The 17,751-nt window shown below is 29.9% G+C and overlaps 2 protein-coding genes across 2 annotated transcripts; one reads left to right on the forward strand and one right to left on the reverse strand.

Moving 5' to 3' along the window:
* Positions 1–848: 848 nt before the first annotated feature.
* On the forward strand, positions 849–6,732 carry LOC114381374 (solute carrier family 25 member 44-like). Its single transcript, XM_028340615.1, has 6 exons — positions 849–1,087; positions 2,035–2,416; positions 3,483–3,679; positions 4,177–4,315; positions 5,297–5,450; positions 6,373–6,732. Exons 1-6 carry the CDS (start codon positions 1,059–1,061, stop codon positions 6,405–6,407), a joined length of 936 nt encoding a protein of 311 aa, XP_028196416.1. The 5' UTR covers positions 849–1,058; the 3' UTR covers positions 6,408–6,732.
* A 687-nt stretch (positions 6,733–7,419) lies between these two features.
* On the reverse strand, positions 7,420–9,784 carry LOC114381291 (uncharacterized protein C9orf85 homolog). The gene is made up of 7 exons (XM_028340511.1): positions 9,642–9,784; positions 9,413–9,534; positions 9,228–9,280; positions 8,849–8,912; positions 8,642–8,684; positions 8,504–8,551; positions 7,420–8,040 (listed from the first exon to the last, which is right to left on the reverse strand). The coding sequence occupies exons 1-7, from the start codon at positions 9,732–9,734 to the stop codon at positions 7,717–7,719; spliced, it is 747 nt and encodes a 248-aa protein (XP_028196312.1). The 5' UTR covers positions 9,735–9,784; the 3' UTR covers positions 7,420–7,716.
* Between the last annotated feature and the right edge of the window lie 7,967 nt (positions 9,785–17,751).

Consider the following 17,751-nt stretch of genomic DNA (forward strand, 5'->3'; position numbering starts at 1 on the left):
GAAATTTTTCAATGAAATGCTAACTACATATTTTTATCACTATCACTATTTATATTATTGGAAGAAAAGGGGGAAAATAAATGATAATATATTCCTTTTGTTAATTAATAAATGAAATAAAAAAGAGAAAATTAACTTTTAAAATATAAAATTTAAATTAAAATTAATTTCTATATATTACCTGTATAAATTTTTTAAATTTAAACTAAACTCAACCAATGATTCAATTTATTGATATTAATTCATGATTCCTAAGATGAGTATTTGAACTTGTAGAAAGAGGTTTGATTCAGAATCTCTGACTCAGGAGATTATGTTCGAGATGCTTATAAGGATGCTTAGTCCAACTGAAAATTGGAAAAATTATTCTGCTGATTTGTCAAAAAATTAAAAAGTTGGGTGCTGAATTTGTTAAAAAAATAAAAGTTGATGGTAAAAAGTATAATTATGTTAAGAGTAAAATGACAAAGGGTAAAATTCATAAAATTCTTAAAAATTGAAGGTAAAATCTCTCAAAAAAAACATTAAAGGTAAAATGCATCAAATTAATTTATTAAAAGTAAAATTCTTAAAAGTTAAAAAATTTGTAGTAAAAGATGCAATTAAGTGTTGATTTTATTAAACATTAACTACTCAATATGCGTTTTACTGACTTTTTTCCCCTAACATTTTTGGTGCACTTTCAATTTTTAATTTTTTATCAACCTAATAATGAATTTACTTACCCGATTGTAATTGAGACAAGTCTCACTTAGTTCTTACATGTACAAAAAGAGAGTAGAATAGAATGGAATAGTTAGCAAGAGAAGAAGCGGAGACGACTCCTACTACTCACTAACTACTCAATACTCATTTCCATTTTGGCTCCAAATAAACAGAGAGAGAGAGAGAGAGAGAGAGAGAGAGAGAGAAGAGTTCGCATACTCTTTCTCCCTTATATAAATACAAAAGGTTCGTTCCTTTCGTTTTTCAGCTTCGTTTCGTTCTTTCTTCCCAGTTTCTTCTTCGCTTCGCTTCTCTTCGATATTCGAAATCTGCAGCTCCAAGCGATCCATGCAATGGCCTCCTCCGAGATTAACTGGGACAGGTTCCTTCAGTCTCTTCTTCTCCATCTTCGTTTCTGATTTAGGTTTTCGCTTTGTTAATCCAACTTCGTCCGCGTCTTTTTCTTAGTTTTTATTCGTGTGTAGATTAAAAACTATTGCATAAAGAATCTAAGATTCTGTTTATGTATCCTGAATGAACCGAAATCGAATTAGAAGTGATATGCATGAAATGCACTAATAACTGTTTGAGAAATAATGCTTGCGAGCTTGAAATGTAGTGTTAAGTGTTTATGCTTGCTCGATTAGAAGACGTATTTGAACTAACAAGATTCTAGATTCTAGATTCTAGGTTGTGTCGCTGCTTGTATTGTTGCTCTCGTTTTCCTATTCAGAACTAGAACCTAGAACCTCATTCTTTTCTTGTATATTGTTATATGTTCAATGAATATTTAATCTGTGGAAACTAGGCCTTCGTGAAGATTGAAGGTGTATTGAGTAAAGTAAACCATCGATTTCATACCTGATTTATTGCTCTCTTTCCTGAGTGGTCCCTAAAAAAGAAAAAAAAACTGCTTAAGTAGTTCTGAAAGTATTAAAAATTATGTCAAGTAGTCCTCCAAATATTTAAAAAAATCCTTTAAATTGTTCCTTGAATTTTACTGAAATATATTAACTGAGGGACTAGTGTAATGAATGTTCAGTACGTTAGGAGTATTACACTATTACTTAAGTAATTTTAGTAGTTTAGGGACTACTTAGGAGAGAGGGTAATTGTTAAATGACGAAATTGGTGGTTTATTCTATATATATTGGATTGATTTGTTAGGAATTTGTTTTATGGATAATGAACTTGGTGTCTTGAAGCTCTATATATTTAGTGAGTTCCACTTATTTTTATAGGCAAGATAAAAAAAAGTTCTTTGTCGTGGATAATGAACTTGGTGTCTTGAAGCTCTATATATTTAGTGAGTTCCACTTATTTTTGTAGGCTAGATAAAAAGAAGTTCTTTGTCGTGGGAGCAGGACTCTTTACGGGTGTTACAGTGGCACTCTACCCGGTATCTGTTGTGAAGACTAGGCTGCAGGTTGCCTCAAAGGATACTTTGGAGAGAAGTGTGTTTTCTGTTGTGAAAGGGTTGCTTAAAACGGATGGCATCCCTGGTTTGTATAAAGGGTTTGGTACAGTTATCACTGGCGCAATTCCTACCAGAATCATATTCCTCACTGCCTTGGAGACGACAAAGGTGGCTTCCTTCAGGATGGTGGAGCCATTTAGACTATCTGAAACTAATCAGGCGGCCATAGCAAATGGAATTGCAGGCATGGCATCATCATTTTTGGCACAATCTCTGTTTGTTCCAATTGATGTGGTATGATGATCCAATTGGCCTAACCTGAGCTGCTGAGCACATATGTCTGTAGTTTTATATTTGAAATTTAAAATTATCTTCTTTTGGACTAACTGATGGCTGCATATCATACTTATGCTTGTGGATATTGTGGTACATTACATCTGTTAAGTTAGTTATAGTTAGACAGTGCAAGCTGGTCAACAATCTTTTAAGTTTGTTTTTAACTTTGTGTTATATTGAAACTTGGAATATATACACTGGTGTTCTTTTAGATGTCTGTTGCAATTCAATTTTATTTTAGCTCTAAAAGTGTTTTTGTACTTATTTTTGCATATGGTTTTGTAAGTGTATTAGTTATACACTTTTATATTTAATCACTATCTCTATACCAAAAAACAAAATATAAATTCAACACTATTTTCTACACTTATGTTTTAGTCAAACTCCAACTTGGTTAGTTCCATAAACCTCGTGTATCAGGAAAATTTTTAGGATTGAAAGAAAGGTTTTGTAGTAATGTGCTTTATCTGCTGACTTACAGTGTATTCAGTTTTTTTTTATTGGAGCATGACACATGATTTAATTACTAACAAGCAACAATTTATATGCTTTCAATTTATTTTGTCCATATATATATTGCTTCTTCTCGTAAGAGTGTTGATGACATGTTCAGATAAGTGAGAAAAATTATTTTCTTTTACTTTTGATAAAACATTTTTTTTATTGAAATATAGATAAATGAATCCTTAATAGAATATCTGGAAAATATTTCATAATATCATTATTATATGTTATAAATATTTCATAGAATCCTTTATAGCTAAATGATTTCTTAGATGTGGTTTCCATATTTTTTCTTTATGTACTTAGTTAGGTAGGATTGGAAACCTAATATTAGTATGATACTTTGTATGTTGTATATATCACATCATAGTACTGTGTCTCAATTTAATATCTTGCTATTCGTAGTTTCCATTATCATTCAATTTAATTAGTATGGTGTTTTTCTCCTTTCTTATCCAAATTGTTGTATAATTTCATCTTATATGCTAACTCTAACTACCTTTACATTGAATGATATTAGGTTAGCCAAAAGTTGATGGTGCAAGGATACTCAGGCCATGCCCAATATAGTGGGGGTTTGGATGTTGCTCGTAAGGTGTTAAGGTCTGATGGCATCAGGGGATTATATAGAGGATTTGGTCTATCTGTCATGACTTATGTACCATCTAATGCTGTATGGTGGGCAAGTTACGGTTCAAGTCAACGCTACTTATGGAGGTGAGACATGGTGATGCTTGTTCTGAAGTCTTAAAGCTGGTTTATTGTTGTATTACCTTTTTCTTTATATTATACTTATCAAATGGTTAGAAAAACTAAATATCTGTAGAAATTTGTATATTTGACTTAACATATTTTCCTTTCTGATGTTTAACCAACACCATTAGGGTATTATGCTATTAGTAATATGAGTGTATTGAAAGAGCTTGTATGTTTTTGCAATCTATCAATTAGTTAGGCTATGTTGTATCATCTATGTAAATGTTCATTATAAAAAAATGCACTGATTTCAAAATTTGCTCATTTAAGTTAAAGATGTGTATATTTGTTGTATTCTAAGGACATGGTAAAACTGCAAAACATATGATAAAGATCCTTTAAGTTTGTTGTTATCCTAGATTTCATCAACTTTCAGTACATCATACTAATATTTTATTTCTTCATTTTTGGTCATACTATCTGATATTAAGGATCATTTTCACTGATTGCTTTGGCAGATTCTTGGGAGATAATAATGAGGAAGATACTCCTAGTCTACCAAAGATTATTTTTGCTCAGGCTACTGGAGGGATCATTGCTGGTGCTACTGCATCCTGCATTACAACCCCATTGGATACTATCAAGACACGGTTACAGGTATTCATAACCTTGTTGAACACATGTGTCATACTATTACACAAGTTCTTTGTATTCTTTAGTCATCAGTGTAGTGTGGATGATAATTCTTGTATTTGGTAATTATATCTTTACTAATGATTTGGTGTTAAAGTAATATGTATTTGATAAATTCACAAGAAACATAAAAATTGCTTGTGCTATTCTTTTCATCTATCTAGTTTTATTTATATGCTTGACATCTGCCATCAATCACCCTGGTACTTCATAAGATGGACCCAAGATACCTAAACGGCTAAACCATTCAACTTTTAGTGTGGGGTGATACTTGATTTTCACCTCCAAAATATTGTTGCATCTTAAATTTGTGTTCCATATAGTTTGTTTTCTTAACCAAAATCCCTTTGATTCCATAGCTCTTTGCTCCATAAATCAAGTTTAAAATTTACTCCTTTTACTTAATTGGACTCTATCATGTGTGTTAGAATATATGGAAATATCAGAAAATATCTTAATTACATCTTAGAATATTTTAGATTATCTCTTACAATTACTTTCCTTATTTAGTGGATTATAATGTTTTACATAAAAATTCAAAAAGTTGTGTACTAGTATGAATTTTTTTACAAATGCAACTTTTCCAGTGATTCTAACTTTTTTCAGAATATTTAGTGTCTTATTCTATAAACTATTCAGATTTACAAATTTTGAATTTATTAAATTTATTTGAAAAAGTTTTGCCTAATAAATGTCATATATGATTTTTAACTAGCCTTTGATACTATGGATGCAAAGATAGTAATATATGTATTACTCCAGTATGTTTTGGTGATTGTTGAAGTTCTCAGTTTTTAGAGAGATCGCAATGCATAGGGGAAGAATCGGAATATAATTTTATGATTATTATACAATATAGTGATTGCATTTTACATTCTGAATCTCATATTCATTTAATCTGTCACTGCCTACTAAATTTTCCTGACTCAATGGCATGCCATATAGGTGATGGGACTTGAAAAGAAAATCTCTGTAAAACAAGTTGTTAAAGATTTGATCACTGAGGATGGATGGAAAGGTGTATATAGAGGATTAGGTCCAAGATTTTTCAGCATGTCAGCATGGGGTACTTCAATGATATTGGCTTATGAATATCTGAGTAAGAACTTGGTCTCTGATTTCATTTTGTGTTGACAATCCTGTTTGTTTATGCTGGTTTGATGTATTTAAATATTGAAATAACTATCTAATTTTTATTAACTCTAATAATCCTTGTTTTAGTTATTTTTATTGCCACCCTCATAGTTCTGAATTATGGTAATGCTGAGTAGTCAATTCTGCTGGTAAATTGTGTGGTACTGCATATATGATATTGTTATGTATGTTATAGTCTACGATGCATTTACATCTTAAAGTTATATGCATGCCAAATAAGAATGATTCAGCCTTACTTTTAGACTATCTCCTACTTTTTTATGGTGCACTCTAGGCTGCAAGCAATTGGCTTACTGAAATTAACTATGACAGAAATATCATCTGAAGTTTTCACAAGGGATGGTCGTTTTCGTAAGGCACAAATTTAAGAATCCAAAACCTTTGCGAATTGAATTTTTGCTTGTGATTAGTGTTATTTTTAGTCAAACCTTGGACCATTATTTATTTAAATTTATGGACACTCAATGGAGAATTTATGTGTATCAAAGTGCATCTATCTCACTAGACATGCTAACTATTATTTTATATACTTTAGCTTTATTAGTCATCTCACTTAGGAATGAAGTCATGTATAATTAATTTTGCCCAAAAGAAGGGTTATTAATAATCTACATTTTTCCTGTATTCGTGACATAATTTATTTCTTCAAACTATCCCATTCAATGCATATTATTTGCCCTTTTTGAAGATAATTGATTTTATTTTATTTTTATTTAAAATACCGTAGACTTGTCATTTGTCTTGTTTCATGATTTTGCCTTTTAAATGCGCGTGACGCATTTTTTAATGTTCATGTATCATAGTACCTTTTCTATATGTAAATATTTTAGCTCATTTTGAAATTATTTGATTGTTTCTCCACTCAGAACGCTTGTGTGCAAAAGATGGAGGAGGCAATTGATCTGTCACTGGTGGTCTTGTTTCGAATTTGGCAAGAATATGCTCATAAATTACACAATGGCAATTGAGCCCAGGATTTTGCTGCTGGACATAATCAGATTTGCTGCTTAAAAGGTTTTAAACTTTAAGTAGACAGACAGTTATGCTAACTGATTGTTCATCTAGGAAATAATCGTTGGATACAAAGATATGGAATTTTGCTTATTAGAAAATTAGTTTCATTCTTTTCGATGATTAAATCGGATATAGGTGTATTCTTTTCCAACATTGTTATTGATAATGTACAATAGGAGGAAAAAAGTTACAATCAGATTTTATTTTATGCCGACGCTAAATGTGTGCTTGTTTCAGATTTTTCTCCACCGACCGCGTATAATTTAGTGTTTAACCTTCAAAAATATATTTAGTTAACAATTTGAAAGTGTAAGATAATCTTTCTGATAGTTTTCTTATTGAAAGTTGGTGAATTTGTCATCTAAATTATCATATAATTTTAGTCATTGTAAATAAGAATACGTTATTAGTATCTAAAAAAAAGCGTTTCCTTTTTATCTCATTTATAAAAATGTGTCATTTGTGATCCTTATTTCTTTTCATGAACAAGAAACCAAAAGGGCAGGATTTTTTGTGAAGAACAAGAACTACACCCAGTACATTTTCATTAATAAAGAGCTAAAAGAAAACAATATTTACATGAACTGAACATATTTAACCTTTTTAAAAGGTTCAAGGCATAATCAAGTTTTTCATTAGATGGATTTGGATAAACAAAATAAGAATTTATTCACAATCATGGCAGAGAAATTTATTGAAATAAGTTAAAGTATATTTTGCCGCACTTCTTCTAAAGCTTACTGAAATATGCTAAAAAGAACCTTATACAACATAAGCTCTCTCAAGTGCCCTTAAATTTAAAATTTTATCCAACATAGCTTAAAACAACTCAACCATTTGGAGTATCTCAATATTAAGACGCTTTTTTGGTTCGGTAAGTAGATCCATGTGGATCAAAATGAAGCTAATAACTTAATGAACTGATGATCACGCTCAGCAAAACAGATCAGGAATCAGGTAGCATTTGAGTGGATCAACAATTAATAAAGCCTATACTTCAAAAGTTAAATACAATGAAACAAGAAGCACCCCACCCATATGCAAACAAAATAAAGATACAACTTAACCAAAATTTGTATCCAACACAGTATTTCTCACCTAAAGAGCAGCAGATACACTGAAAACAATCTGCAAAGAAACCAGTATTGTAATTTGATACAGGAAACTGATATACTCTAATACTCATATGTTCCGAATCATTCATGGTTGGCACTAGTATGATCAGGAGTGTTTTCATCATTTTTGTCGTCATTCTCATCACAATCTTCATTCTCACTGTCACCATCTTCATCGTCACTGTTTCCATCTTCATCACAATCTTCATTGTCACTGTTATCATCTTCATCTTCACAAACTTCACCCTCACTATCATCACATATTTCACCATCATCATGACCCACATTAACTCTATTCAGTTTGGCATAGTCTTCAAGTGACGCATTTGGAAATAATTGTCCAACTTTGTTACCTTTAGTATCAGTTGGGGCGCTATTTGAACTTTTAGATTTGTCTTTGTTCATCTGATAGCAAAAGTAGAAAGAAGAATTATCAGCAACATGCATGTTTGCGGAACAGGACAGTAAGACATACACAATATATACAATAAAGGTATGTACTGCCTTTGCCATAAATGCGGAATGAATCATGTGCCTTACAGGCCTACACCATCATTTATATAGAATTTGGCTTATCTTTAGAATACCAATATAAACTCAAAAGAGATTATGTGATTACATGTATATATGCAACAATATTAGAGAAGTACATAAGCATCAATAGCAGGTTCTACAAGAAACTTCATTAACTGTACTAACTCAACTTGATGATGTCATTTTCAAATGAAATGTTCTATAGAAACATACAAATGTATGTTTTATTTGAAATGCTGTCAGGGGTAAATTGATTAGACTGAATATGTTAGGGAATAAAGAGAAGCAGGATAGGCAGTTAAAAAAATGAATAGCCTTAGTTTTAGTATCTTACAGCACGCAATAAGGATCTCCTTTCTCTCTCCCGAGAGTTCTTAATGGCCTGCAACAAAAATACAAGTATTATTACGAGTTTCTTTGCATAGAAGAACAAGACTAACATTCAGGAAGGAAGGGCATATAAAAAAGAAACCTCCTCAAGCATCTTTTGCTCAGCCTCAACTTCTGAAATATCCCTACAAGAAACAAAATTGCACATCAATACAGATTCATCTTTTCCTTTGAAGAGTGTTGGAGAAAGCAAATTCTAACTGATGTTCATTTTGCACAAAACTTGTGTCGTTACTTGTTACAAATACAAACAAAAACTGAATCCTCCATCAAATGTAAGAAAGACCACCTTCCAACTATTTGCTTCGTACTGCAACAACACTTTGCGCATACACCATGCTCCTTGGCACAACCTACACCAACAGTAAAGCCAATAAGCAAACACACAAAAAGGGCAAATTCCATTTTCAGTTCTCATCTAATTTCATCAGGGTATTATTTCATACATCCTCAGAGCACTTTTCACAAACACCACGTGCTCACTCACTAGTTCCAACCAATCTAATCCTTAGCCTTTTACTCTTTCCACTTCCACACTCCAAAAATCCATTATTTTTCCCCGCATTGCACCAATTTCAAAAAAAAACCCCCACTTACCAAACAACCACCCCCCCCCCCCCCCCCAAAAAAAAAAACAAAAAAAATAAATAAATAAGTGTGATACTAACCAGGACACAGGTTATGGTAAGCTTGGCGAACAGCACGCTTGGAACATCTCTGGCTGCAACCCAATTAACTAATTAATCAACGAAAAGCTAAAAGATAACGATCCAATCTAATGCAATTCATGAAAAAAATTTGGGAACTTTTTTTTTCTTAAAAAAGAAAGTAAGAAAAACGAAATAAACAGTACCATTTGGCGGGTTGAAGAAGAGGCTTGTATTTGCCATAACGGCGTTTCCATTCGATTTGATCCTTGCAACGAGAGCACACCCCAGTGATCTCAGAGAGGGGCCTGAATCTTCCTCCAACTTCCTGTGCATGTTAATAACAAAAACATCAATAGTATTCAAAATGCTGTTTTTATTAATGATTATTAGTCGGTTTGATCGGAATGAAGTAAGATTTGTTGTGTTACGGACAGTTTCGTTGATTTTGCGACCAGCGTTGGGTTTCCATGCGAACTTGTTCTGGTGCTTCGGGGGACCGCTCCTCTTGGCGCCGCTACTATTCATCTTTGTTACAACTACAACTGCTTCTATTCACAAGCGGCGGCGTCGATTATTATTCACACTTAAATATGCTTTTCTCCCTGTTAAGTTTTTTTTTTTTTTTTAATTTTTAATATTTTTATAAGTTTTTTTTTTTAATTTCAGTTCATTCAAATTTTTTCATTTATAACCTTCATAAGTTTACATCTATAATCTTATATGAATCAAAATTAAAAAATTATAAACGTACAAAAATTATAAACAAATAAAATATCTTATAAATACTAAAATTTAAAAAACACTGTAAACTAAAAAATGAACAAATTTTTTTATAGGACCAAAAATGCCTTATCCCTATTAGACATTTGTGAAACACTGATAATTTTTTAACTGCTGCTAAAACATGTTTAGTGTGGGGAGAAATGCGTGTTTATTGAGGTAATTAGTGATGGTTTCACTTTCATGCGTGTTTATTGAGGTAAGCAGTGAACGTTTCCGAAATTGACATATTCGGCTATTGCTAAATAGTAAATACACCCTGTTTGCTAAGTTAACATCCTCCCTTCTCGTTTAATTTGTTATTGTCAAGCTATATCCTTTTAACCTCTTTTATACAGCTTACGGTTGTGTTATTTATTTAAACCCCTTTTACACCTTTCTTCTTCTTCTTCTTCTTCTTCTTCTTCTTCTTCTTCTTCTTCTTCTTCTTCTTCTTCTTCTTCTTCTTCTTCTTTAAACCCTAACATTGAAATCCCATCCTCACAATCTTTATTTTTCTTTAAACCTTCTTAATGTAATATCTAACATTTTTCATCAAATATACTCATAATATTGTGCATTTTTCTCCAATCGTGACACTACATTTCCAAGGTATGTTTATGGTTGACTTATATATTATACAATATACATCATACTTTTTTACACATTAAAGATAAGAAAACAACAATTAAGAATCACTACTAACACACATATGTGTCTTGTCTCTTGTTTCGTTTATTGTCAATTTCGGAAACGGATTATTAACCTCTCGATATCTATCATTGCAACAAGTGTGCATCCAACAATTATTAATTTCGAATGAGTTATTAATTTCTAGATATTTATTGTTGAAACAAGTGTGCCTAGCAATGAACCATTTGTGATTATTGTGCATCTAGAAGCAAGTATGATACTCAATTTTGTATGACTTCCATAAATATCTCTCCAAAATATCATGTATCAATTCCATAAAGTAATTTCAAGTACTATGTTTATTTTGTTAAAACATAGTTCTAGAAACTACTTTTTGATATTGATATATTTTTTTCCAGAAAGCTATTTATGGAATTATATTTTAACAACATACATACAATCATGGAAATTACTTTTTGGAGTTAATATCTTTTGTGACGGAAAGTGAATTCCAATAATTTTTTATTCTCTTTTATCTCATCACAACCTTATTTCATTTTTAGATTAATTTTTATTTATATGTGAACATGAAATACCATGTTAGTATAAAGATATAAGGTTAGTCTAGTGATGAAGGGAGAAGGAAAGGGGGTAGAGGTTGCGGATTCGAATCTCCCCTCTAACAAAAACTAATAATGCTAATATCTAACATTTACCAATAAAAATTAAGATGTCCGAGGTGATGGATATACCAATTGATGGATAACAAAATAAAAATGTAGATTGTAGTGAGGCATTCAATACATCAAAGGTAATTGAAGGATCAATTAATTTTATTAAATTGTAAACATGAAAATCTATTTTTTTATTTATGTTTTTAACTTTTTCCTTCTTGAGATGATGTGTTGAATTGGGCTTGGCATGTTGCATATGAGAATGAATTTGTCCTTATCATATTCAAGTCAAACATAGATACAAAGACATAATAAAAGGAAGACATTTCTAATTTTGACTTGTGAAAGAAGTGGAAAATATAGAAGACCATGCTAGAATGCATTATACAAGAAGGTGATGGGTACCAAAAAATGTGAATGCCTTTTTAGGATAAGGGAAACAAGTTAAAAAAAGACCGAATGGTGGATTGTTAAGGTAATGTGTGATTGTCACAACCAGGACTTAGCGAAGATATTAGCTCACCTGTGGAAATTGGATGTAGTGAAACCAAAGTCAGTCCAAATCGACTCTTTTATACATGCTTGATCATTGGTGTGAAAAAGACATTGATGATAAGTATTGAAAGCTTAAGATCAAAATGGAAGAAATGAAGGTAGAAATTTCCAAATTGAGGGGAAAATTCAAAGTCTTTGAAGGAAATCACGTATGGCTAAAACAAAAAGTTTTAGTGTTCACAATGTTAATTGTTGTTAAAATTTTAATTATTGGTATTATACTTAAATGAGTAGTTAATCGTATGTAGTTGTTATTGTAGGGTCTTAGTATGCAATCTCCACCACTATAATAGCTACATGGAACATGCCCTTTTTTCCATCCAGGCCAACAACAAATAGTAAAACCACACCATAAGGTCCTTTTAAATGGAATCCCTTAATACCACCCATGGTCTACACTCTCTCACATATCCCTTCTTTATAGCATAAAGACATACAAAGGTCCTTTGAAATTCAGGGTTCATATCAACCCTTGGATTCACAACCAACTTCACAAAACTCCCCTCATTTGTCTCTCTAACTACTTCACCCCAAGGTGGCAGGTCATTATGTAATTTTGCATGCACCCCTTTAGTACATGTAGATGAATTTTCCTCTTCACTTGATACAATAGCTTGGTGCTTGTTGTTACAACACCATATTTTTCAATTAATATTTACTTCATTGAGGAGTAGCTTAGATTCAGATCATTCATCAATATACTCTCATGCTTTTTAGCAATCCATGCATAGTTTGCATCATACTTCTTGGTAGTACTAGTGCATACTTCTTGGTAGTACTAGTGCAGTATGAGAAGGTTCATAAGACTTTATGGCATAGGTAACCTTATCTAGGAGTGGGGATACATGTATCCTTCAACTACATCCTTCATCATTGCACTCAACAATAACCCATGGGCAGTCCATTTTTCACCCTCTTTATTGAAACCCCCCTTGTATGAAAAAATCCTTCGACACTTGCTTAAATTGATTGACATTCATAAACAAGTGACCCTTTGCTAGTTGTATCTTTCCACTTTGTAGTATTTGATGTGGTTTTCTAAAAATTCATGTTTCCTCATAGATTTTAGTCATGTCATCACGAGAATGATTATTTCCAATGATACAGCTTTGATACTAGATCTTAATTAATAGACAACAATGGGCTAAAGCTATCAAATGGTTAGTTTAACTATTGTGAAAGCCATTCCAATTCATGAAAAGACAGATTATGTTTTAACAAAGTTTTTATGAATTAGAAGACATGTTAGTATGGGACCTGACACGTCTCTATTTATAGCTATGATACTTACAACTTATTATTTACTCTATTTATTTATTTTTATTATTTTATAAAAAGAAACTATATTTTATTCTCTATCAAATTAATAAATAAAATATCTTTATTATTTTCTCTCAAACCATTATTTTAATTAATAAAGTTATTTCTCCTTATTTATTTATTTATAAAAATCTTATCATTTTTCTAAAACTTTATTTATTTATAAATAAATTTATTTTTAAATTAGTTTTAAAAAATGGGATATTACACAAATCAGTATAATTATAATGAATCTCTCATCTCTAAATTTTGATTATAAAAATGTTGTGTTCATTTAAGTAATGTTATTACTATTAGTATTTTTTGCATGTCAAAATATATCATAAATGTTATTAACTGTTTATTTGTGTTTCTTGTTAATATTATGTTACAGACTTTATTTTTTCATATAGTTTATTTAAGCCCGTTAGGTTTTTAGTCTAAACAACGATATGCTCTCTGCCCATTGGACCATTGACTATCTTAGGCGATATTTGGATATATATGGATTACTAACAATGGGTAGAATGTGATGGAATGAAATAAATTTACCGTTGCATTGTTTTGATATTTTATGATGGAATGTACTTGAATTAGAAAATCTGGTTGCACCCCAGCCCCCAAATTGAGGGGAAGAAAAGGAGCATTTTAATTTAATTTGTATATATTTATAACTTTTTAATTATATTTAAATAAAGATAAAATAATTTTAGGTTTATATTTTACTTATAATATATTATAAATAGTAATTTTGTTTCCAAATAGAAATATAATATTTTAAATAATTAATTTATAAATAATAAATCTAACTTTCTAAGTCAATTTTTTATAAAACCGTATTAGAAAATGGACTTTTTAAGACGATTTTTGATAAAATCGTTATAGAATCCTTTAATTTTTTAGTTGAAAAATATTCTAATACATTTTTATAGATAATTCTCTTTAGGACGGTTTCATGAAAATCATCTTAAAATTCTCAATTTTTTTATTGTTATTTAAAAAAAAAAAACGTTCTAAGACGGTTTTTTATATAACTGTCTTACAAAGTCTACTTTTTAATACGATTTTCAAAAGACTATGTTAGAATCCTCATTTTTTTTAAAGATATTCTAAGATAATTTTTTAGAAAATCTTTCTAGAAATAAAAAGTGCACTTACTAATATAATTTTTTCTAAAAACTGTCTTAGAAGTATCCATTTTTTTTAATAAAATAATTTTTAAGATGATTCTTGACAAAACCGTCTTAAAAGTTAGACCTTCTAAGGCCGCTTCAAAGAATGGTTAACAACCATCATAAAAAATAATTTTTTTAGTAGCGTTAGTATTAAACACATTTATATGATGCAAGCTCGTCTAAGCATTTGCATACCATAAGTGATGACAGTAGAAAAAAGGTAAAGTGATTACATGATACGGAACAAAATAGTCCTGCATAAAGAGAAAGAGAGAGAGAGAGGGAGACCTCTCCACTAAACTCAATTTGAGGTTCCTCATTGAGAAGTGTTTGGCATCAACAACACGAGCAATTGGGTGTTTCCTATGATACTCTCTATATCTATAATACCACAAAACAACCAATCCGTTACAAATACATCAATAACAAAATATCAAATAATTGCAAGAAGCCAGCTTCACCATATCAAAGTTATTTATTTTCTTCCAAAACGTAATTACATTAAATCCCCTAATTTTCCTTCCAGTTCCACATACAACTACAATCATAAACCTACACAAATACAAATTTAAACACAATGGTTTTGATGCTTCACCACTCTAAGTTTTTTTTTTATATTTATTTAAAGCAAAAGAAAACTCCATTTCTTCTAAAAATTGAGAAATACAAAAGAAAAAGAAATGAGCGACCTCTTTGAGTCTATTATAAAAAGCGCTAAAAACGTTAATTCCAGTGGCAGTTTGGCCCGAGTTTACCAATCTCGTCCTTCCTTGCATAGTCGTTATCTTCATATACCACAACTTTCGTTAATTTGATCACCTTCATGTCTGAAACAGGTTTTAAAGTTTTTTGAATCAGGTTTGACACCATATTCAAGGCATTTTCAAATCCATCTAATGAGAGGTATCGTTCATTTCCAGAGTATTTATAACATATTTAAATCAATATAAATACATTATTTTGATATTGAAGAGGGTGTTTAAACATTTTGCAGTGGTGAGACTCTAGAGGCTAAAACCAAGAAAATTGGGTCTTTATCTAGAAAATCATGCTTGTGAAATTTGGATTGGTAACATCCTACTGCTTGTTGGGGATTTATGGTCTTCAATATTTCAATTTATTTTGGCTCATAGAAACTTCTCTGATTTTTCTGCGATTGGACCATTGAATGAATCATTAGGTTCTTCTTGAGTGGGACATTATCTTTTGCAAGTTAAGGTCTGAGGCATTTTACTGCATTTCTTAATAAACATCTATCCTCCTGACTTATTTTTTTCTATTTTGTTTTGAGTTTCTCAGTTGGAACGTTTTTGTGAAATTACATTTGGACTATTAATTATTAAAAATAAGAATGGAAAATGTTCGCTCTACAACTCATCCTAAATTTTGTGATTTATTTCTTGACTTCTCTTCTCAACTCCTGTTTATTCTGTTTTCAGTTTTGTACTCTAATATTTAATCTCTTATAAAATGTTTTCAAGTACATACATCAATATTTATTGCCTTGATTGGTGATCTTTGTTATGATCTTAGACTTGAGAAGTGATGTTATATTTTCAAATCAATTTCTTTCTCTTTGGATGAACAATGTGGTCAATTTTTTTCCCAAAAGTGTAGAAACATGCATTAAATTAAACTTGGGCCAACAAGTGAGAATAACGAGGGAATAGATCAAAACTCAAGCATAAAATGAACTAAAACAAAATGAAGGCAATCCAAATTGATTGCCGGAAAAACTAAAACTAATGAAGTTTGGGATACAATTCCACCAAATATAGCTTGGTATGCTCATGGTTTGGTTATTTAAATAATTATAATCATAATTAATAAATAACTATATTATAAGTTTTTATAATAACTATAACTAGTTATAATTTGGTATAATTGTTATTGTTTTTAAAAATTTGTTATATAATCATTTATGGATATAATTAGTTATAAAACAAGTTATTCAAAATTAGTTATACAATTGAACGAATAAAAATAAGTTATTTGAAATAACTATTTTTATAAGTAAAGTTGGTTATAGTTTTATAACTATTTTTTAAATAAAATTAAGTAATTTGAAATAATTATTTTTATAAAATGGATTATAGTTTAATAATTACTTTTGTATAACTGGTTATTATATAATTAGTTATTGTTAGTTATAGTTATTTTTTTCCAAACTAGTTTTTTTAACAACCCTAAGTATAGTCAATCCTATCTATGATCAACACAACAATGAGTTAGACTATCAGCTAATTTATTTTTTTTCAAAACATGCATGCTCTGTTGCCACCATGCATGGCGGCAAATAACAATCTCCCCTACTTTTTATAAAGTCTAACCACTCATGAGAAAACAAATATAATCCTGTTTTAATAATTTAATTATAATATAGTGATAATGTATAGATTTTTTTTACATAGTTATCTAATTTTGTCATATGATAAAATTATTCACTTTGATAATAATTATTTTAAAAATCATATCTATCATAATTTTTAATTAATTGAAAATGTAAAATTCATATTTAAATATATGAAAATGTAAAAATAAAATATAAAAATTCTTTACACTTATAATATATGAAAGTTAATATCATATTTCAATAAAGTTAAACACATGATCCGTGATATTTTCCATGTATTATTAATTATTGAGTCAATTTAAACGGGGCTAGCGATGGAGAAGCTGATGTATTTGTCCCACCAAATTTGAGAAGCAAGTTTGTGGTTGTGCTTAGCGGCGATTTGCCGGATAGTGTAACCAAATAGTTGAAATAAAATTTATTTTTATTTGAAACATTTCAATTAAACTAAATTCATGATTAATTTAAATATTTGAAATGAAATTTTATGTTTTTGTTCACAATGTGATTAGAATCGTAACATGTATTCTTAATTAAACTAAACTTAAATATATTTTTAAAATTTGCGAGTCATTATTATTTAATCTCTTATGTTAAAATTTGTACTTTTTAGTCTCGAAAATTTGAAAAGTGTTTTTTCTAATTCCTCTTGAGGGAAAAAATAGTGACAAACATTTAAACTGCAAAAAATCAATGAGGAGGCTAGTAATTAAAAAAACATTCATGAATTTGTCGGATCCAATATATATAAATTTTAATTTGAAGGATTAAAAATATAAACCTTAAATTAATTTACCATATCTTGAAAACATTTTCTTTTACAGAAATATCTTGAAAACATAACGTACTTCATTATTATTAATATAATTACCGCCGATCATTCAAAAACAAAAGAAGAAAAAAACAGTCAACCATCTAGAATAACTGGTCATCATTGTACATAATAATTTGGGATAAATATTTATTTTGTTCTCTTGTGAGATTAATTTGATAATAAATTATATTTTTCAAGGATTAATTTTATATTAAGTTTTAAAGTTAAGAATTAATTTATTATTAAATTATCCATATGACTAATTTATTATACTTTTTAT

The sequence above is a fragment of the Glycine soja genome, chromosome 13 (genome assembly GCF_004193775.1).
Source record: "Glycine soja cultivar W05 chromosome 13, ASM419377v2, whole genome shotgun sequence".
Classification (NCBI taxonomy): Eukaryota; Viridiplantae; Streptophyta; class Magnoliopsida; order Fabales; family Fabaceae; genus Glycine; species Glycine soja.

What these genes read in the sequence shown, in the direction of transcription:
- LOC114381374 (XM_028340615.1), top strand. Translation starts at nt 1,059, where the DNA reads ATGGCCTCCTCCGAGATTAACTGGGACAG. An exon ending in TGTTTGTTCCAATTGATGTG is followed by an intron (nt 2,417 to 3,482) that starts GTATGATGATCC and finishes GAATGATATTAG; the next exon opens with GTTAGCCAAAAGTTGATGGT. An exon ending in AGTCAACGCTACTTATGGAG is followed by an intron (nt 3,680 to 4,176) that starts GTGAGACATGGT and finishes TTGCTTTGGCAG; the next exon opens with ATTCTTGGGAGATAATAATG.
- LOC114381291 (XM_028340511.1), bottom strand. Translation starts at nt 9,734, where the DNA reads ATGAATAGTAGCGGCGCCAAGAGGAGCGGTCCCCCGAAGCACCAGAAC. An exon ending in ACGAAGCAAATAGTTGGAAG is followed by an intron (nt 8,685 to 8,848) that starts GTGGTCTTTCTT and finishes TGTTTCTTGTAG; the next exon opens with GGATATTTCAGAAGTTGAGG. An exon ending in GGAGATCCTTATTGCGTGCT is followed by an intron (nt 8,041 to 8,503) that starts GTAAGATACTAA and finishes TTTTGCTATCAG; the next exon opens with ATGAACAAAGACAAATCTAA.